The sequence below is a fragment of the Papio anubis genome, chromosome 1 (assembly GCF_008728515.1).
Source record: "Papio anubis isolate 15944 chromosome 1, Panubis1.0, whole genome shotgun sequence".
NCBI classification, from domain to species: Eukaryota; Metazoa; Chordata; class Mammalia; order Primates; family Cercopithecidae; genus Papio; species Papio anubis.
In genome coordinates, this window is record NC_044976.1 from 8,929,361 (window position 1) to 8,951,185 (window position 21,825).

Sequence of the window (21,825 nt, forward strand, 5' to 3'; positions counted from 1 at the left end):
CCTCAACCTCCTGAGTAGCTGGGATTACAGAGGCATGCCACCATACCCGGCTAATTTTTGGTATTTTTTGTAGAGATGGAGTTTCACCCTGTTAGGCTGGTCTCGAATTCCTGACCTCAGGCCATCTGCCTGCCTTGGCCTCCCAAAGTGCTGGAATTACAGGCGTGAGCCACTGCACCTGGCCAGTTTTTGTATTTTTTACTAAAATATCACACATGTCATAGGGCAGATCAGAGCCGGTGTTTCTCCATGTTGCCCAGGCTGGAGGTAAACCTTTATACCTGTGATTGCACAAAGCCATTCTCTTGTGAGTCCCCAATCCAGATATTCCCAGGTTGCTAACCCAGTTCAAAGCTGCCACCAGTGTAGAAGGCAGTCAGACCACCGAAGGGTGTCATCCTCTACTGAGAGCCCTGATGTGGGCACCCCAGAATGCTGCCCCCTGTATGGCACTTCCTAAATTTTCCAGCAGATCTTTAAGATGGGGCAGGATGTATTCTCCCAATCTTCTCCTACCCCTTATGTCATGTATGGACCTGCCTCTGTCTCTTAACTCTTTCTTCCTGCTTAATAGTCTGCAACATGCTTCACAAAGTCTCGATTCTTCAACCTTTTTTGAAACCTTAGAATCCTTTCTTTCTTCAACCCTGTATTACAGTGAGTCAGAACATTTATTCTCTGTTTATATCACTGAGCAGAACATCCAAATTTAACATCTCGGGCTGAACTTGGCACTGAGGTTTAAGGTGACTTCATATTTTTTCCAACAATAGTAGGTATGCTCTTCCAATGATAATGATAATGTCAACTAATAAATTAGTCAATTTTATGTTCAGTGCATTTTTCTAGTATTTTTCATTTATTCAGCAAATATTTAGAGAGCACCTACCATGTGTCATGTGCCTACCACTGTTCTAGGCACTGGTGCAACAGAAGTCCTTGCCTTTAAGAAACTTCAAGTAGGGGGATAGAAACTAAGCAATACACAAATATATCACACATGTCATAGGGCAGATCACAGCCATGGTGAAAAAATAAGTAGGGAAAGGGACAGGGTGGTGGTTTTCTCACAACCGTATGAGGAAGACCCTGGTTTTTTTCTAATTTTTTTAAGACAGAGTCTCACTTCATCACCCAGGCTGGAGTGCAGTGGTGTGATATCGGCTCACTGCAATGACCACCTCCCAGGTTCAAGCGATTCTCCTGCCTCAGCCTCTGAAGTAACTGGGATTACAGGCGTGTGCCACCATGCCCAACTGATCTTTGTATTTTTAGTAAAGACAGGGTTTTGCCGTGTTGGCCAGTCTCGTCTTGAACTCCTGACCTCAAATGATCCACCACCTCGGACTCCCCTCAGCCAGTGATTTCATCCCCGTTGTGCAAATGTGCAGTGTACAGTCGTCCATTGGGCAGAAACTGAAGCACAGAGCCATTAAGTGACTTATCCGGATAGGCTCCAGATAAGTAAAGTAGTCAATAATAAAGGTTGAATTTGAATTAGAAATCAAGCATGAACTCCTAAATTTAACTGTCTGTAAGATAATGAAACTTGGCCCGGCACGATGGCTCACACTTGTAATCACAGCGCTTTGGGGGTGCTGAGGTGGGAGGATTGTTTGAACCCAGGAATTTGAGACCAGCCTGGGCAACATGGTGAGATGACATGTCTACAAAAAAATTAAAAATTAGGTGGGTGTGGTGGCGCATGCCTGTAGTCCCAGCTACTTGGGAGGCTGAGACAGGAGAATTGTGTGAACCTGGGAGGGAGAGGTTGCAGTGAGCCGAGATGGTGCCATTGTACTCCAGCCTGGGCAACGAGAGGGAAACTCCATCTCAAAAAAAAAAAAAAAAAAAAAAAAAAAAATTTACATTCTATACAGAAGACTGTATTTAACATGTATATTATGAAGAAGAATAAGATGAATACCCATGAACTGATTACTCATAGTTGTAAGTATACAACCCAGTGAGTTTTCTTTTTTTTTTTTTTTGAGATGGAGTCTGGCTCTGTCGCCCAGGCTGGAGTACAGTGGCCGGATCTCAGCTCACTGCAAGCTCCGCCTCCCGGGTTTACGCCATTCTCCTGCCTCAGCCGCCGGAGTAGCTGGGACTACAGGCGCCCGCCACCTCGCCCAGCTAGTTTTTTTGTATTTTTTATAGAGACGGGGTTTCACCGTGTTCGCCAGGATGGTCTCGATCTCCTGACCTCGTGATCCACCCGTCTCGGCCTCCCAAAGTGCTGGGATTACAGGCTTGAGCCACTGCGCCCGGCCAACAACCCAGTGAGTTTTCATAAAGTGAAGATACCTGTGATGCTAGTTAAAAATAACAACAACAACAACGAAAAAAAAACACCATTACCAGATCCCCAGAAGTTCACTCCTGCCTCTCCCAAGCTTCTTCCTGCCCCTTTCCCACCAAGGATAACCATTATCCAAACTAATGGTATAGTTTAGTTTTTCTTATTTTCAAATTTTATAGAAATGGGGTTATACAGTCTATGTTTTTTTTACATCTGGCTGCTTTTGCTCAGGGGACATGGGTAAATCTATTAGGAAGCTTTTGGAGATGCCCTGCTGTTAGTAAGAGTTCAACAAATACATTTTGAATGAATGGATTATTTCTCTCTTTCAATAAGGTGTTATTTTTTAATTATATGTTAAAAGGAAGAAGTGGCAGATTATATTTTTATTGAATCAAATAAAAAAAGAAAACCTGATCATTTGCTCCTGCAAGTGATGGTTAAATTTGTTTCTTACTGTAACTTTTGCTTCTCATTGTTTTAGTGAATTAAATTGGCTATTATTTATTTATTTTGGAGATAGATGGAGTCTCCCTCTGTTGCCCAGGCTGGAGTGCAGTGATGCCATCTCAGCTCACTGCAACTGCACTCCACCTCCTGGGTTCAAGCGATTCTCCTGCCTCAGCCTCCTGAGTAGCTGGGATACAGGCGTGCACCACCACAACTGGCTAATTTTTGTATTTTTAGTAGAGATGGGATTTCACCGTGTTGGTCAGGCTGTTCTCGAACTCCTGACCTCGTGATCCTCCCGCCTCGGCCTCCCACAGTGCTGGGATTACAGGTGTGAGCCACCACACCCAGCCAATTGGCTATTTATTTTTAAATCTTACCTATTTGAAATGACCAAGTTAGGTCATTTTATTAAAATAACACCAAGCTTTAGTGTGTTACAAGCATAGGCTGGACATGGTGCTTCACGCTCATAATCCTAGTACTCTGGGAGGCCAAGGTGGGAGGATCACTTGGGGCCAGGAGGTTGAGACCAGCCTGGGCAACATAGTGAGACCTCATCTCTGCCAAAAATTAAAGAAATTAATTAGCTGGGCATGGTAATGTGCACCTGTAGTCTTAGATACTTAGGAGGCTGAGGTGGGAAGATTACTTGAGCCCAGGAGTTCAAGGCTGCAGTGAGCTATGATTGAAATACTGCACTCCAGCTTGGATGACAGAGAGAGACTCTCTCTAAAATAAAGTGTAATATGCTTACTGTAAAGTCACCATATCAGACTCTCTCTAAAATAAAGTGTAATATGCTTACTGTAAAGTCACCATATCGGCCAAGGAGGTGTGATAAACAGAGATGGTAAGGGAACTAACATACAGTATATATGTATTTATGTTTGTATGTATATACGTATTCATGTGTGTATGAATTAGAGGTGGGGTATTGCTGCCTTGCTCAGGCTGGTCTTGAACTCCCAGGCTCAAGCGATTCCCCTCACCTCAGCCTCCCAGGCAGCTGAGACTATAGGCAGGCACCACTGCACCTGGCCAAGATCCAGTTGTTAAAAACTCAAGTGGTAGAGCTTGTAAGAATAGTGGTAGAGCAAGTTATTCTCTCAGAAGAGTACTTTTGCTCAAGGCGTATTTAGTTGTTAAGCTCTGGTGTGGTTATGGATAATGTCATTCTCTGGCAGAATTGTGTTTCTGCTGTTTAGTTACAGAATGCTCTTTTCCCCTGACATTGTAGATTCGACGGAGGCGCCTTGCACGACTTGCTGGTGGACAGACCTCTCAGCCAACCACCCCACTCACCTCTCCCCAGAGGGAGAACCCTCCGGGGCCTCCCATAGCGGCATCAGCCCCAGGACCCTCTCAGAGTCTTGGTCTCAATGTCCACAACATGACCCCAGCTACCTCCCCAATAGGTGCATCAGGTAAGCCCGAGCTTCATACCTGGGACTCTTTTGTAATTCTTCTTAGCTTTTTGTTAAGCTGATGGTTGCCATGTTTCCAGAACAGATTAAAATGAAGCGGACATCAGCTCTTTAAAATCCTCCAAGCAGTAATTTAAATACCATTGCAATGTGTTGTGTTATCGCCTTTTTTTTTTTTTATTGCAATCTGTTAAACCAATTGCTTTTCTTTCCATAACTTGCATTTTTTTTTTTTCCCAAACAGGTTTAGGTATTATCTCTGATGACAAGATGATTAAGACTGAATGTGGGTCTGCTGATTTTATGAATTTGGTTGATGGTTTTAAGATAAAATAATCTGAAAATGCAAGACTAAAATAATGGTCAAAATGAACACCTCTAATTGCAGATTTCCTCGTCTTCATTCTACATTGGCACATAACTTTTTCTCTAACTTTTCAGAGGACAAAACTACCTGATAGGATGTTTTAGAACTATCTCATTAAAAGTAAAAGTTTATTTCTTTATAATAAATGAGCTGATGCTTGATATCCAGGACTGTCTTTGTTGGGAAATGATAATATTTCTTCATACTGTGTATTTGCAAATATCTCTCTTTTGTCTGTGAACTTTTCTGAAATCAAGCATAGTATTATTGTCATATAATAATTATAATTACTTAGGATTCTAGTTGGGTAAAGGGGGTGCTAAGAGGCCTGCATTGATCATAATATTATCTAATAATTTGATAGTCAACCTACATCATCTGTCTTCTTGATCTAGAATCATGTGTCAATTAAAAGTATTTGCAGAGGTTTTGTTCCTGTACTTCTTGATAGGTATCAGTGTAGACTATAGATATATATATATATAAATGTTTAGACCTAATGTGGTTCAGCCAAAACACCTATTAGTAATAAAGAATGGGCCGGGCGCGGTGGCTCAAGCCTGTAATCCCAGCACTTTGGGAGGCCGAGACGGGCGGATCACGAGGTCAGGAGATCGAGACCATCCTGGCGAACACGGTGAAACCCCGTCTCTACTAAAAAAATACAAAAAAAAAAACTAGCCGGGCGAGGCGGTGGGCGCCTGTAGTCCCAGCTACTCGGGAGGCTGAGGCAGGAGAATGGCGTAAACCCGGGAGGCGGAGCTTGCAGTGAGCTGAGATCTGGCCACTGCACTCCAGCCCGGGTGACAGAGCCAGACTCTGTCTCAAAAAAAAAAAAAAAAAAAAAAAAAGTAATAAAGAATGCCCTTGCCTATAATGTTTCCTCTGTATGTCTCTGAGAAGCTCTGATGGTCTTCTGGTAGGATTGACGGGTTCAGGATTCCAAATGTGATTTTCCTTGGACACTGTACTGACAACAGTGCTCTTTGCCTCACCCTGGTCAGGCCATACCTGAAATGCTGGAATCTGTCCTGGAGAGAACCTCTGTCACTTTGTCTTATTTGCTTATTTAAACCAGGATCTTGGTTAAATCCCATTCCCCACCTAATCTCTCTCATGCACTGGAATAAGGCTATAGAAAAACTCAGAACCATTTGAAACCATTTGAACTAATTGAAAACTTTTGAAATGTCTGTCTCATTTCAAATTCATGATTACGTGGCTGGGCGTGGTGGCTCATGCCTGTAATCCCAGCACTTTGGGAAGCCAAGGTGGGTAGATCGCTTGAGGTCAGGAGTTCGAGACCAGCCTAGCCAACATGGTGAAACCCAGTCTCTACTAAAAACACAAAAATCAGCCAGGTGCGGGGGCAGGTGCCTGTAATCCCAGCTACTCAGGAGGCTGAGACAGGAGAATCGCTTGAACCCGGGAGGTGGAGGTTGCAGTGAGCCAAGATCACGTCACTGCACTCCAGCCTGGTGATGCAGTGAGACTCTAAACAACAACAACAACAAAAATGAAATTAATGATCACAAACTCAAGTAGACCCTTGATACTGGCAGGCCGTTACATCATGCTTCCCAGTTCACTCACTCTGCTGATCTGTTTCATACCTTCTCCAGTGTTCAGGACCTCATTCTCCATGCTCACTCTCTCAGCTGATGGCCTGGCTTCCCTTCTTTCTTTTCTTTTCTTTTCTTTTCTTTTCTTTTTTCTTTTCTTTTCTTTTCTTTCTTTTTCTTTCTTTCTTTTCTTCCTTCCCTTCCTTCCCTTCCTTTCTTTCCTTCCTTTCATTTCCTTCCTTTTCTTTTCTTCCTTTCCTTTCCTTCCTTTCTCCCTTCCCCTTCCCCTTCCCCTTCCCCTTCCCTTTCCTTTCCTTTCCCTTCCTTTCCTTTCCTTTGGCTCTGAGGTCTTGCTATGTTGCCCAGGCTGGAGTGTGGTGACTGTTCATAGGTGTAATCATAGTGCACTACAGCTTAAAACTCCTAGGGTCAAATGTTCCATCTGCCTCAGTCTCCCATGTAGCTGGGACTATAGGCATGTGCCACCACAGGGTTCATAACTCTGGGTTCATATTTCATTGAGAAAACAGATGCAGGCAGAGCCTAGGCAGGGAACCTCTTTCAGCCCCAGTCATCACATCCATCTGCCTACCTGTATGTGTGCCCAGTTCTTGTCTCCTGTTGAAGCCTGGACCCTAGAACCCATCTCCCCTCAGTTACTCAGCCTTCCCTCCAGCAGTTGCTTTCTCTTCCTTCATCAGATTTTCCATCTCATATAGCCTTTTTTTTTTTTTTATTTTAAACAGCCTATATAATGCTATTACTTTTCCCATCATGGGAATGAACAAAAGGAACTCTCTTGATCTAATTCCCCCTGCCAGCGTCTCCCCCACATCTCTGCACCAAAACCTTTGCAGCAGAACTTCTGGAATGAATTGCCTGTCCTCTCCGTCCCCTTCTGCCCTTGCACTCTTTGCTGAATCAACTCCGGTCAGGCGAGGCTTCCCGTGGTTGCTCTGTGGTTGCTCTGAGTCACTGTCTGGTCTGACCCGTCAGCCTCATTAGACATGGCTTTCACCCTCTTCTCCTGGAAACACGTTTTTCTTTTGGCTTCCAGAACAGCACATGCTCCTGGTTTTCCCGCAGTCTCTCTATCTGTTCCTTCTCCACTCTTTGCCTGCTTCCTTTTCATTTCCCTGACTTCTAAATGTTAGGATTCAAGGGCTCAATATTTAACCTCTTGTCCTTTCTGTCCAGGTTTATTCTCTTACTGATGTCATCCAGTGTCCTGGCTTTAATTACCCTCATTTGATGATTCCTAAGCTTTTATCTCCAACTTGGACCTGCTCCTTGAACCTCAGGCTGATACATCCAGCGCTTTACCTGACATCTCTGCTTGGATGTCTAACAGGCATGTCACAGCTAGCATGCCCCAAATCAGGCTTTGCTGTTTCCTCACATTTTATCTTCTCCCAGGTTTCCATCTCAATAAATGACAATTGATGTTTTCTAGACCTGGATTGACAAACTCTTTCTGTTAAGAGCCAGATAGTAAATATTTTTGGCTTTGGAGGCTGTGAGGTTAGAACTGTTTATCTCTGCTTCTGTAGCACAAAAGCTGCCATAGAACATATGTAAATGAACAAGCGTAACTGTGTTCCAGTAAAACTTCACTTACAGAAACAGGCAGTAGCCCAGATTTGGCCTGTGGACTAGAGCTTGCTTGGCCCTGCTCTAGAGGTGTCAGAAAACTAGAAGCAGACCAGAGTCTCACCACCTCGTTTCTTCTCATCACCTCCACCTCTATTACCCAGTTCCAAGGCACCAGCATCTCTTGCCTGGATTTCTGGAACAGCCTCCTAACTGGTCTTCTCATGCCCACCCTTGCTTTACTTGAGTCTGTTCTCAGTGTAGAGCCAGAGGGGCCCCACTAAAGCGTAAGTGCAACATTGTGTAACAGCCCATATGCTGTTACACAAACTAACAGAAACGCTTGGGCATTCCCTAAATGGTTAATTCTTGCCCGTGCACCTCTATGCTAAGTAGTCCTGATTATGTTTCTCACATAGTCATCATTATTCATAGTCACAAACAATTGGATGTTATTAGCCATGCTTTGATGGGTTAAACAGATTTTCATGATTTCCAAAATAAACAAGTGAAAAAACAAACAGAAAATCTCTCTTAAGACAGGTTACATCTATTCTCTGTTCAGGCCAGGTGCAGTGGCTCACGCCTGTAATCATAACACTTTGGGAAGCCAAGGTGGGAGGATCCCTTGAGCCCAGGAGTTCGAGACCAGCCTGGGTGACATAGTAAAACCCCATCTCTACAAAAAATTCAAAAAATTAGCCGGGCGTGATGGTGCACACATGTAGTCCCAGTTACTCGGGAGGCTGAGGTGTGATAATCACTTGAGCCCAGGAGGTGGAGTTTGCCGTGAGCTGTGATCACACCACTGCGTTCCAGCCTGGGCAACAGAGCAAGACCCTGTCTCAAAAAAGAGAAAAAGAAATTTCAAGAAAATACGATAGCTGTCCATTAGAGAGTGTGAAAAGTTGGCATGATGAAGGTGATGGCTTGTATTTGTTTTCTGTGGTCCTGGAAGTTAGACCTAGGGCTAGTGGGCAGATTTATTATCCACTGAATGTGGTTGAGAGATTTTTGTTCCAGACTCAAAAAGTGCTTTCTGTTTTTCTTTTTCTTCTCTTTTCTTTTTTTTTGAGATACAGTCTCGCTCTGTTGCCTAGGCTGGAGTGCAGTGACACGATCTTGGCTCACTGCAACGTTTGCCTCCTGGGTTCAAGCAACTCTCCTGCCTGAGCCTCCTAAGTAGCTGGATTACAGGCGCCCACCACCATGCCTAGCTAATTTTTGTATTTTTAGTATAGACTGGATTTCACCATGTTGGCCAGTCTGGTCTCGAACTCCTGACCTCAAATGATCCACCCCCTCAGCCTCCCAAAGTGCTGGGATTACAGGCATGAACCACTGTGCCCGGCCTAGTCCCAGCTTCTTGCAGTGCTATCTGCTTCTGTAGTTTCCCAGGGCTGCTGTAACAACCTGTCATGAACTTTTAAAGGCTTACAGCAGCAGTGTTATTTTCTCACAGTTCTAGAGGCTAGAAGTCCAAATCCGAGGTGTTGGCAGGGTCATGCCCCCTGCTCAAGGGGAGAATCCTTTCTTCTGTCTTCCGATGGCTGCTGGTGGTCCTTGGCATTTCTTGGCTTGTGAACATAACTCCAGTCTTCACCTCTGTCTTCACCTCTGTCTTCACATGGCCATCTTTGTTCTGTGTGTGTCTGTATCCAGATTTCCCTTTTATGACAGCTACTGGATTAGGGACTACCCTAAGTGAGTATGAGCTTATTTAAACTTGCTTACATCTGCTAAGACCCTCCTTACAAATAGGAATATTATTTCTTCGTTTTTGATCTGTGTCTCCTCTTCTCTTTGAATGTAAGGTTAGGCAGGAGCCTTGCCAGTGTTGCTCATCCCCTTACCCCCAGCATCACGCTTAGCACATGGCAAGCACCCTGGAAATGCCAGGCATTCTGTGGCTAAATGAATGAAAGAAATATTTCTTGTTGGAAATGTTAGAAGTGAAGTAAGATTTGAGTTCTTTTGAAAAACAGCTGGCTGACATTGTTCCTCTCACCACAACCAGCTGGATTGTCTCTGTTTTTCATGGTGTGCTGAGCGCTGAGCAGAATTTAAAAAATCCTCAGTCTATTCATTTTCTTCTAAAATTAGAAAAAAGTTATTATATAAAATATTTCAAATGTACATGACAACATAACTAGTGCCTGTGGAACTAAGTCCACAGGTCACTGCTGTTCCAGACTTGCCATTCCAGACATTTCTTCATGTTTTACTGCATTGTTATATGGCACTGCTCTTGCCTCTCTCAGAACTTTATATATGTGGGTGATGCTTTTCCTACAGACGAATGCCACTTTTTTATATTTAACACTGATTATGCTACTTTTTTTTTTTTTTTTTTTTTGAGACAGAGTCTCTCTCTGTCACCCAGGCTGGAATGCAGTGGCATGATCTCGGCTTACTGCAACCTCCATCACCCGGGCTAAAGTGATTCTCCCACCTCAGCCTCCGAGTAGCTGGGGTTACAGGTGTGTACCACCACACGTGGCTAAGTTTTGTATTTTTAGTAGAGACGAGGTTTCACTGTGTTGGCCAGGCTGGTCTCGAACTCCTGACCTCAGGTGATCCACCTGTCTCAGCCTCCCAAGTGCTGGGATTACAGATGTGAGCCACCGTGCCTGGCTGATTCTGCTACTTCTACATTTAAAATGTAGGGCTTACTGCAGGTCACACACAGTGCTTGCTTATGGCAGTGCAAAGATGAGTGAGACTCAGTTTCTTTCCTTAAAGAGCTTTTAGCCTAGTTGGGGAGGAGATGTTCTTTCATTTCCTTTTTAATATCTGTGTTTATTAAATTCTTTGGAGGACAGTCTAGTTTTCTTAGTTCCTTCCCTTATCTTTAGATGATTTGTGATTGCTTCATCTTCAGAACTTCTTAACTGTCTCGGGTGATTTTATTTTACAGCCTTGTTTTGGAATTATGCTTGTCTTCTCTTTGATGTTTGCTTATCAAACATCTTGAGTATATCCAACGAAGGCCTTAACCTTCCTCGCTGTCGTGACCTCTGAAGAGGAGGTCATGAATGCTTTGGAGTCCCCCAACAGGTCCTTTATCAACCATTTTCATCTTGACAGGATTATTAGGTCTAGTGGAATGGGTCTTCCAGTTGCCTGTATACTCTCTAGAGCTGGCAGGTTTCATTTTTGTTTTTCTAAGACAAAGTCAGGCTGGAGTACAGTGGTGAGACCATGGCTCATTGCGGCCACAAACTCCTGAGCTTAAGTGGTCCTACTGCCTCAGCCTCAGAAGTAGCTGGGACTACAGGTGTGAGCCATCATGCCTGGCTAATTTTTTAATTTCTTTGTAGAGATGAAGTCTTACTATGTTGCCTAGGCTGGTTTTGAACTCCTGGCCTCAAGCGATCTTCCTGCCTCAGTCTTTCAAAGTGTTGGGATTACAGGCATGGAGTTCTCAATTGTTTTCATTCCATGGTTCCCTTTGGCAAACTGGGGAAGGCTTTGATTAACTTCTCAAAATATACTTTTATTTTATTTTTTTGAGATGGAGTCCCACTTTGTCAGCGAGGCTGGAGGGCAGTGGCATAGTCTGCCTCCTGGGTTCAAGTGAATCTCCTGCCTCAACCTGCTGAGTAGCTGGGATTACAGGCATGCGCCACCACGCACAGCTAATTTTTTTGTATTTTTAGTAGAGATGGGGTTTCACCATGTTGGCCAGGCTGGTCTTGAACTTCTGACCCCAAGTGGTCCTCCTCCATCGGCCTCCCAAAGTGCTGGGATTACAGGTGTGAGCCACTGCACCTGACCTCAAAATTTACTTTTTTTTTGCGACGGAGTCTCGCTCAGTCGCCCAGGCTGGAGTGCAGCGGCCAGATCTCAGCTCACTGCAAGCTCTGCCTCCCGGGTTTATGCCATTCTCCTGCCTCAGCCTCCCGAGTAGCTGGGACTACAGGCACCCGCCACCTCGCCTGGCTAGTTTTTTTTATTTTTTATTTTTTAGTAGAAACGGTGTTTCACCGTGTTAGCCAGGATGGTCTTGATCTCCCGACCTTGTGATTCGCCCGTCTCGGCCTCCCAAAGTGCTGGGATTACAGGCTTGAGCCACCGCGCCCGGCCTAAAGATTTTAATATAGTTATTTTTATGCTTCTTTACTAATGATTTAAATGAAAGACTTAGCAACTAGTCAAACTGCTATAATTTCAGCCCCTTAACATCTGTTTCCATCTGTGGACCCCAGGTAAAGATCCTTTGCTGTGGGAGCAGAAATGAACAGGGGCCTCTTTGGAACTAGTGAGAAGCCAGATTATATATTTGGCCTCTGGGCTAGTTCTGGGGTCTGGATCAGAAACAGAATTTGTTTCTTTCCTTTGGCCGCTAGTTTTTAACCTACTTAATGATTATTTAACTTAAAATTATTCTTTAACATATTGACTCAAATGGTCTTCATCCTGCTTCCATTCATGCACTTGAATAGTTAACAAATGGCTTCTGTCTGTTGGGCACTGTATTGAGAGCTAGGAATGCGGGATGGGGAAGTCTCAGTTAGGGGCCTCCAGGGGCTCACTGTTTAGCATGAGGGCATGAACTTATGAAGAGGTGCAGATGCTGGTGTCCTGTACTTAACAGAGTACAGCCACAAATAGTCACTTTCTCAGGCTCCTGGCTATGCGTTGTTGGTTTTTTTGGAGCATTTTCACACAGGCGTTTATCTGATTGAAAATTCTACCGGCCCGGTGTGGTGGCTCACACCTGTAATCCCAGATGGGGGGGATCATGAGGTCAGGAGATTGAGACCAGCCTGGCCAACGTGGTAAAACCCCGTCTCTACTAAAAATACAAAAATTAGCTGGGCATGGTGGTGGGTGCCTGTAATCCCAGCTACTCTGGAAGCTGAGGCGGGAGAATCTCTTGAACCCAGGAGGCAGAGGTTGCAGTGAGCCAAGATCACGCCACGCACTCCAGTGTGGTGAGAGTGAGACTCCATCTCAAAAAAAAAAAAAAAGAAAGAAAAAAATTGTACCTTGGTGAGAGTGTAAATTTATATAGCTATTTTACAAAACAATATGGAGGTCCCTCAGAAAACTAAAAATAGAGCTACCATATGATCTGGCAGTCCCACTCTGAGTATATATCCAAAGGAATTAGATTTATATGCTGAAGAGATACCTGCACTCATGTTCATTGCAGCATTATTCCAAATAGCCAAGGTATGGAGGCAACCTAAAGAATCCATCTTCAGATAAATGGGAGAAGAAACTGTGATATGTATCCACAATGGAATATTATTCAGCCTTCAAAAAGAAAGAAATTCTGTCATTTGTGGCAACATGGATGAACTTGGAAGACACCATGCTAAGTGAAATAAACTAGGCACAGAAAGGCAAATATTGCATGTTTTCACTCATATGTGGGAGCTTAAAAAGTTGAACTCATACAAATAGAGAGTAGATGGTGGTTACCAGAGGCTGGGGAATGGGGGTGGATGAGGAAGGAGATGTTGATCAAAGGGTACAAAATTTCAGCTAGATCAGAGGAAAAAGCTTTAGTGATCTATTGTACAGAATGTTGACTGTCATAAATAATAACGTTTTATATATTTTTAAAAATTCTACTTTTTATAAACAACAGTATTATTATTATTGAGACGAAGTTTCGCTCTTGTTGTCCAGGCTGGCATACAATGGCATGATCTCAGCTCACTGCAACCTCTACCCACCAGGTTTTTTGAGACAGGGTCCCACTTTGTCACCCAGGCTGGAGTGCAGCAATGGAATCTCAACTCACTGCTGCCTCAACCTCCCAGGCTCAAGTGATCCTTCCGCCTCACCCTTCCAACATGCGTCACTACACCTGGCTAATATATATATATATTTTTTTGAGTTGGAGTTTCGCTCTTGTTGCCTAGGCTGGAGTGTAATGATGCGATCTCGGCTCGCTGCAACCTCTGCCTCCCGGGTTCAAGCAATTCTCCTGCCTCAGCCTCCCGAGTAGCTGGGATTACAGGCACCGGCCACCACGCCCTGCTAATTTTTGTATTTTTAGTAGAGACAAGATTTGACCATGTTGACCAGGCTGTACTCAAACTCCTGACCTCAGGTGATCTGCCCGCCGTGGCCTCCCAAAGTGCTGGAATTGCCACCACGCCCATCCTAATTTTTTAATTATTTGTGCAGACGAGTTCTCACTGTGTTACCCAGGTTGGTTCAAAACCTGGGCTCAAGGACGGGCGCGGTGGCTCAAGCCTGTAATCCCAGCACTTTGGGAGGCCGAGGCGGGCGGATCACGAGGTCAGGAGATCGAGACCATCCTGGCTAACATGGTGAAACCCCGTCTCTACTAAAAATACAAAAAACTAGCCGGGCGTGGTGGCGGGCGCCTGTAGTCCCAGCTACTCGGAGGCTGAGGCAGGAGAATGGCCTGAACCTGGGAGGCGGAGCTTGCAGTGAGCCGAGATCGTGCCACTGCACTCCAGCCTGGGTGACACAGCGGGAGACTCCGTCTCAAAAAAAAAAAAACAAAAAAAAAAAAAAAAAAACAAAACCTGGGCTCAAGTGATCCTCCCACCTTGGCCTCCCAATGTATTGGGACTACAGGCATGAGCCACTGTTCCTGGCCTATTCTTATCCCTCCAGATTTGTTTGGTGTGTTTTATCTGTTTGTTTATGTTGGTTGTTACATTGATTTATTGAATGCTCTAAATTCACATAGGCTTCACTTAATACATCATATTTATTTAAATCCCCCTATGCAGTAGGTTCTGTTCTAGGCTGTGTGGCTTATATTTTAGTGAGAGAAAACAATTTAAATACCCAGCTGGGCATGGCGGCTCATGCCTGTAATCCTAGCGCTTTGGGAGGTCTAGGTGGGAGGATCACTTGAACCCAGGGTTTAAGACCAGCCTGGACAACATAGTGAGACCTTACCTCTACAAAAAAATACACAAATTAGGCCGGGCGCGGTGGCTCAAGCCTGTAATCCCAGCACTTTGGGAGGCCGAGGCGGGTGGATCGCGAGGTCAGGAGATCGAGACCATCCTGGCTAACATGGTGAAACCCCGTCTCTACTAAAAATACAAAAAAAAACTAGCCGGGCGTGGTGGCGGGCGCCTGTGGTCCCAGCTACTCGGAGGCTGAGGCGGGAGAATGGCGTGAACCCGGGAGGTGGAGCTTGCAGTGAGCCGAGATCGCCACTGCACTCCAGCCTGGGCGACAGAGCGAGACTCCGTCTCAAAAAAAAAAAAAAAAAAAAAAAAAAAAAATACACAAATTAGCCAGGTGTGGTAGTGTGCACCTGTAGGCCCAGCTACCGGGGAGGCTGAGGCATGAGAATCACTTGAATCTGGGAAGTTGAGGTAGCAGTGAGCCGAGATTGTGCCATGCACTCCAGCCTGGACAACAGAGTGAGACTCTGTCTCAAAAAACAAAAACAAACAAAACCATAAAATCTTTCAGATGACGGTGATTATAGAGGAAAAGAGACCAGTATGTTGGCATAAGTACCGCTGGGGGTGTGTACATAATTGCTGTAGGTCCTATTAAGAAGGTGACTTTTGTTTTTTTTTTTAACTTTAAGTTCCGGGATACACATGCAGAACGTGCAGGTTTGTTCCATAGGTACACATGTGCCATGATGGTTTGCTGCACCTATCAACCCGTCATCTAGGTTTTAAGCCTCGCATGCATTAGGTATTTGTCCTAATGCTCTCCCTCACCTTGTGCCCACCCTCCCCGCAATAGGCCCCAGTGTGTTGCTCCCCTCCCTGTGTCCCTGTGTTCTCATTGTTCAACTCCCACTTATGAGTGAGAACATGCAGTGTTTGGTTTTCTGTTTCTGTGTCAGTTTACTGAGGATGGTGGCTTCCACCTTCATCCATGTCCCTGTAAAGGACATGATCTCATTCTTTTTTACGGCTGCATAGTATTGCATGGTGTATATGTACCATGTTTTTTTTTTTAGTCTATCATCAATGGGCATTTGGGTTGGTTCCAAGTCTTTGCTATTGTAAATAGTACTGCAGTAAACATACGTGTACATGTGTCTCTATAGTAGAATGATTTATAATCCTTTGGGTATATACCCAGTAATGGGATTGCTGGGGTCAAGTGGTATTTCTGGTTCTAGAAGAATGTGACATTTTTAGCAGAGGCCTGAATGAAGTGAGTGAGCAAACCAAGTGGATATCTGTGGGGCGATCTTTGCAGACAGAAGAAAAACAGATGCAAAGGTCCTGGGGCAAGAATGGACTTGCCAATGATTGATGCAAGACAGGGCTGGAATAGTCATCTTCAATTTCCCCTCATTTTCCTTCTCTAATTTTGAGTCTTTAATAAACATTATGTTTGCTTATTAATACATCTGTAGGAATGTCAACAAAATCGAAGCCATTCTTTTATGGTAAGTTGTCTTTGGCTAAGAATGCTATCCACAATGACAACGAAATTATAACTTTGGTCCTATCATTGATTGCTGTATTAAAATCTTTTTTTTTTTTTTTTTTTTGAGACGGAGTCTCGCTGTGTGGCCCAGGCTGGAGTGCAGTGGCCGGATCTCAGCTCATTGCAAGCTCCGCCTCCCGGGTTTTTACACCATTCTCCTGCCTCAGCCTCCCGAGTAGCTGGGACTACAGGCGCCCACCACCTCGCCCGGCTAGTTTTTTGTATTTTTTTTAGTAGAGACGGGGTTTCACCGTGTTAGCCAGGATGGTCTCGAACTCCTGACCTCGTGATCCGCCCGTCTCGGCCTCCCAAAGTGCTGGGATTACAGGCTTGAGCCACCGCGCCCGGCCTAAAATCTTTTTTTTTTTTTTCTTTTTTCTCTTCTATTTGGTCTAGCTTGGGAGAAAGAGAGAATTCCAGGGTGGTTAAGCAGCTGGCTACAGATAGAGGCTCAGACAGAAGCCTCAAGGCCTCAGGGCTGCAGCAGGACCCCTAAAAGGCTACTGAGTTCAGAAGGCTCCTAGCCGTGGTTGAAATCCTTTGCTTTTTGCTTGTACATTTTAATTCTGAGTTAGAACAGGTATGTCCTATGCTGGCATGGGCACTTCCTCGAATTAGAGTGGCCTTTAGGCCAGCAAAGGGGTATGTTTTATTAGTTCTGGGCTTCATCTTATAGCATTATTCTAGGGTCATACTAATTACTTTGTAAATCTGGTAAAAGTGCTGATGGTGTCTTGTTCATGAGAAGCGTGCAGTGCTGGGAATCAATACACTTCCTGTTTTGACTTGGGGTTGATTCTGGTACTTTTCCCTATCTGTAGCCCCCACCCCCTGCCCCATTTTTGCTAACCTGATCCTGCAACCTCTGCTGTGCCTGTAGTTTTACCAGCTGTCTGCTTCTGACTCCAAACTGCCCACTGGCACTCTCCCCACACAGTGGGATGTGAACTGTGCCACGGTGCTGCTTTCATGGCCTTTATCATGTGTCCGAGCCTAACAAAGGCCCAGGGGCAAATATTGTGAGAGTGGTTTCTATACCATGTGTTCCTGTCCCTTAAAGATCTTATGGCTTGGTGGGAAAGATAATACGTGTCACTCACCTGCTTGAAAGCCTTCCTCATCTCCTTATTTCCAATTATAATCTAATCTGAGGGCTTGCAAAGTGCTCTGTAATCATGTTCCACCCTCTTCATGTAATTCACTATCTTGATTTTCAGAGCATGTTCTCTGTTGCTGTCCCAGTCAACATATATATTCACCCCAAAAGGCCTATAACCAGTAGAGATTGTGCCACACAAACCACTCTTAGTTTTGGGTACATTTATCTTGTCTTCCAAACTAGATTGAAAGCTCTGAAAAATAAACTTTCTTGTATTTCTCTTTTATCTGTTGAGCTCATAATAGGTATCCAGGAAGTAGTAGGGTTGACTGCATTGATTTGGGACTACACTGGGAGGTTTCTTCACCATCTCTCTTTAGTTTTCTTTTTTTTCTTTCTTTTTGTTTTGCGACATCGTCTTGCTCAGTCGCCCAGGCTGGAGTGCAGTGGCGCAATCTTGGCTCACTGTAGCCTCCACCTCCCAGGTTCAAGCAATTCTATTGCTTCAGCCTCCTGAGTAGCTGGAATTACAGGCGCCCGCCACCATGCCTGGCTAATTTTTTTTGTATTTTTAGTAGAGATGGGGTGTCACCATGTTGGTGATGCTGGTCGCAGACTCCTGGGGTCAAGCGATCCCCCTACCTTGGCCTCCCAAAGTGTTAGGATTACAGGCATGAGCCACTGTACCCGGCCTCTCTCCAGTTTCCCAATTGGAATCCAAGGGAAGTAAGTTTAAGAAAAAGTTAAGATTTTGAAATCTTTGGATTCAGAAGAATTTGTCACCTTTAACACCTAGAGTTGAATGTTCATACCTGGAGAGCTTTAACATCAAGCCCTAGCCAGCCTCCAGCAAGTGGACATTGGTCAGGTTTGGCAGGATTCATCCCCTGAAGTAGACTGAGAGCCACACCTTGGCCTGTCACCGTACCCATCCCCTATCCTTAGTGAAGCAAAACTCCTTTGTTCCTTTCTTCTCCTAGTGACAGGAAATATTGTGATCCTAAAGAATGAAAATAACTTGTTACCTTGTGGCCTTAGGCCTCTTGACTTCAGGCGGTTCTGTTTAATCAGGTGGTGCGTCTTCCCATCTTCCCGTCTTCCCGGGGCTCCCTGAATGTGGTAGATGAAAGAGACTAGTTCAGCCCTGACCTGAGAGAAAGCCTTTGTGAAGGGTCAGAAAATGTTCACCAGCCAAGGTTGTGTGGTTCAGTTTCTCTTTTGTTTCTAAAATTTGTCACTGTTTTGACAGGGGGTGCATAATGGAGTATTTAGATTTGTTATTGTAAACTATGCAGCATGGTTTTCAAAAAATAGCAACACGTAATTTATAACTTTAATGGAACTGTAAAGTGTTAGAGATTTTTTTTTAAACATCAGTTCTATCATTTTATAGAGAAACTAAGGTACTAAGAACAAGTACAGAGTTCACTAATAGCATCCATTTGATGTGGCTGCCATAAATTTAGAAAATACCCTCAAAGCTCTCTTGTATTCAGTGACTTTGTTTTTCTTTTAGAAGGAGTTTTGCCCTGTTCCCCAGGTTAGAGTACAGTGGCGCCATCTCGCCTCACTGCAACCTCCGCCTCCCAGATTCAAGCAGTTCTCCTGCCTCCTGGGTAGCTGGGATTACAAGCGCCCACCGCCACGCCCAGCTATTTTTTTGTATTTTTTAGTAGAGACAGGGTTTCGCCATGTTGGCCACGCTGTTCTTGAACTCCTGACCTCAGGTGATCCACCCGTCTTGGCCTTCCAAAGTGTTCAGTGACTATTAAATACTCACTGTGAAATGTATTCTTAGTTATCAGGGAGGGGTGCAGGGGGGAGGAAATGACCTTAGATGTTGAGATAAATGAGGTATGAGGACTGGGGGGACTCAAAATCCAGTTTTATGCATATATCCTTTTTAGCTACAGTAGTTAGGTAGATTGTAAATTACATTTGTTTGTTCACTGTGAGTTACTTTTAACAAGTAATGCCACTGTAGAAGCATCAGTGGATCCACAGGAATTACACTTGTGTGATTATTTGAAATGATAGCTTGAGATGGAAAAGTCATTGAACCGTGGTAGGATAAGGTTCCCCCTCTCTTTTCTCTTTTTTTGAGATGTAGTCTCACTCTGTTGCCCAGGATGGAGTGCAGTGGCATGATCTCACTGCAGCCTCTGCCTCCCGGGTTCAAGCAATTCTCGTGCCTCAGCCTCCCGAGTAGCTGGGACTATAGGCGTGTGCCACCACACCCGGCTAATGTTTGTATTTTTAGTAGACACAGAGTTTCACCAGGCTGGTGTCAAACTCCTGACCTCAAGTGATCTATTCCCTCAGCCTCCCAAAGTGCTGGGATTACAGACTTGAGCCACCATGCCTGGCCTCCCCCTCTCTTTTTTAGTACTTAAATATGCTAAAAGTGGGCAAGACCAGAGCAGATGTTGTGGTAACAAGGCAAATCTGATTTCTCATTCTGTTCTTGTCTGACGCGTACAGGTATATCTATAGAACTTGTAAACACATTCACATTGTTTTTTTTCATTGGCTCCTCGAAGTAGAACTACGAAGTAGGCTGCACAGATGACAGTATTGTAGAGCATAGGTAAAAATATTAAGTAAGAAGATTTGGTTAAAATTACAAAACTAGAAATGATGGAACCGGTGTCCAGTCCTGGTTTTTTTGTAAAATAGATGTTTATTTTAGACTAACTTTCAATATATAGAGAAGTTATGAACATAGTATACAGGATTCCTGTGTACCCTTCATCCAGTTTCCCCTAATGTTAATATTTGGTTCATTTGTCAAAACTAAGGAATTAGCCTGAATATGATTTTAACTAAACATGAGTCTCCTTAGTCTCCATTGGTCTACGACAGTATCTCAGTCCTGTTTTCATGATCTTGACAATTTTGAAGAATACTAGTCAGTACTTTGTAGAATGTCCCTTAATTTGGCTTTGTCTGGTGTTTTCCTCATGATGAGACTGGGGTTGTGGGTTTTGGGGAAGATTTTGTCACACAGGTGAAGTGCCATTCCCATCACATCGTATCAGGGGTATGTAATATCCACATGATGTCCCTGGTGTTAAAACATCATCACATGCTTAAGTTAGTGCTGGCCATGTTTTTCCACTTAAAGTTACTATTTTCCCTTTCCATAGTCAGTTCTTTGGTATCAAGTTCCTTCTTATTTCCTTCGTAAGTCGTGCAGAAGTTTTAATAAATTAGTACATGTGAAGAACTGCTTTCAGGAATGAATAAATGTTTTGTAGTGTTCTTCATTGAAGAGAAACATTAAAAGGTAGCAAGTTTGCTTTCATAGAATGCTGGAAGTGTTAAAATTATATTTATTCAGTAATTGTTTTCACTACAACGGGTAACTCAAATTTTCTTTTTTCATATCTTTTTTTTTTTTTTTTTTTTGAGGTGGAGTCTTGCTTTGTCACCCAGGCTGCAGTGCAGTGGGGTGATCTTGGCTCACTGCAACCTCCACCTCCCAAGTTAATGCGATTCTCCTGCCTGAGTTTCCCAAGTAGCTGGGATTATAGGCGTGCGCCACCATGCCCAGCTAAATTTTGTATTTTAAGTAGAAACAGGATTTTACCACATTGGCCATGCTGGTCTCGAACTCCTGACCTCAAATGAGCCACCTTCCTCGGCCCCCCAAAGTGCTGAGATTACAGGTATGAGCCATCGTGCCTAGCCAATAGTTTTTTAAAACATGTGTCATTTTCCTTTTCAGCACTATAGATATATATTTTTTAAAGTATTTGCAAATGCCTGGGTAAACATTCTTCTTTTTTCATGGGAAGATATTCATAGAGTTAAAGTAATTTTTAAAATTTCAATGTAAAACATGATTTTAGAGACATCGATGAGGAAATTGTTGTGAGAAATCATCTGTCCCTATGCTAATGACTACAGTTTCACTATACTGTCAGCTCTGTGAGGGCAGCAAAGTGTCAGGTTTTTAATTTCCACTAAGGTGTCCAGCCAATAAATGGATCAATCTATATCAAAGGACATTGTTGAGTCCTCTTGTATTTTTTTCAACATTTTATTTTATTTTTTTATTTATTTATTTATTTTTTTTGAGACAGAGTCTCGCTCTGTCGCCCAGGCTGGAGTGCAGTGGCCAGATCTCAGCTCACTGCAAGCTCCGCCTCCCGGGTTCACGCCATTCTCCTGCCTCTGCCTCCCGAGTAGCTGGGACTACAGGCGCCCGCCACCTCGCCCGGCTAGTTTTTTTGTGTTTTTTTTTCAGTAGAGACGGGGTTTCACCGTGTTAGCCAGGATGGTCTCGATCTCCTGACCTCGTGATCCACCCGTCTCGGCCTCCCAAAGTGCTGGGATTACAGGCTTGAGCCACCGCGCCCGGCCTCAACATTTTATTATAAAAATTTTAAACATATAGGAAAGTTGAGAGAAATTTGCAGGGAACACCCGTATACTCACCATCCAGATTCTGTCATTCACTTTTTTAAAATTTAACATTAACAGTCTCACTCTGTTGCCCAGGCTGGAGTGCAGTAGCGCAATCTTGGCTCACTGCAACCTCTGCCTCCTGGGTTCAAGTGATGCTCCTGCCTCAGCCTCCCGAGTAGCTCGGACTACAGATGTCCACCACTACGCCCAGC

At 44.1% G+C, this 21,825-nt stretch overlaps 1 protein-coding gene across 5 annotated transcripts in view; it reads left to right on the top strand.

Annotated features, from left to right (window-relative positions):
• Positions 1-21,825, top strand: part of UBE4B (ubiquitination factor E4B) — a 147,188-nt gene that overhangs the window by 36,476 nt on the left and 88,887 nt on the right. For all 5 annotated transcript variants that reach the window (XM_031669297.1, XM_031669298.1, XM_031669318.1 and 2 more), the window contains exon 2: positions 3,993-4,179. In XM_031669297.1, the coding sequence (XP_031525157.1) occupies positions 3,993-4,179 (187 nt within the window). The remainder of the gene's footprint in view (positions 1-3,992; positions 4,180-21,825) is intronic.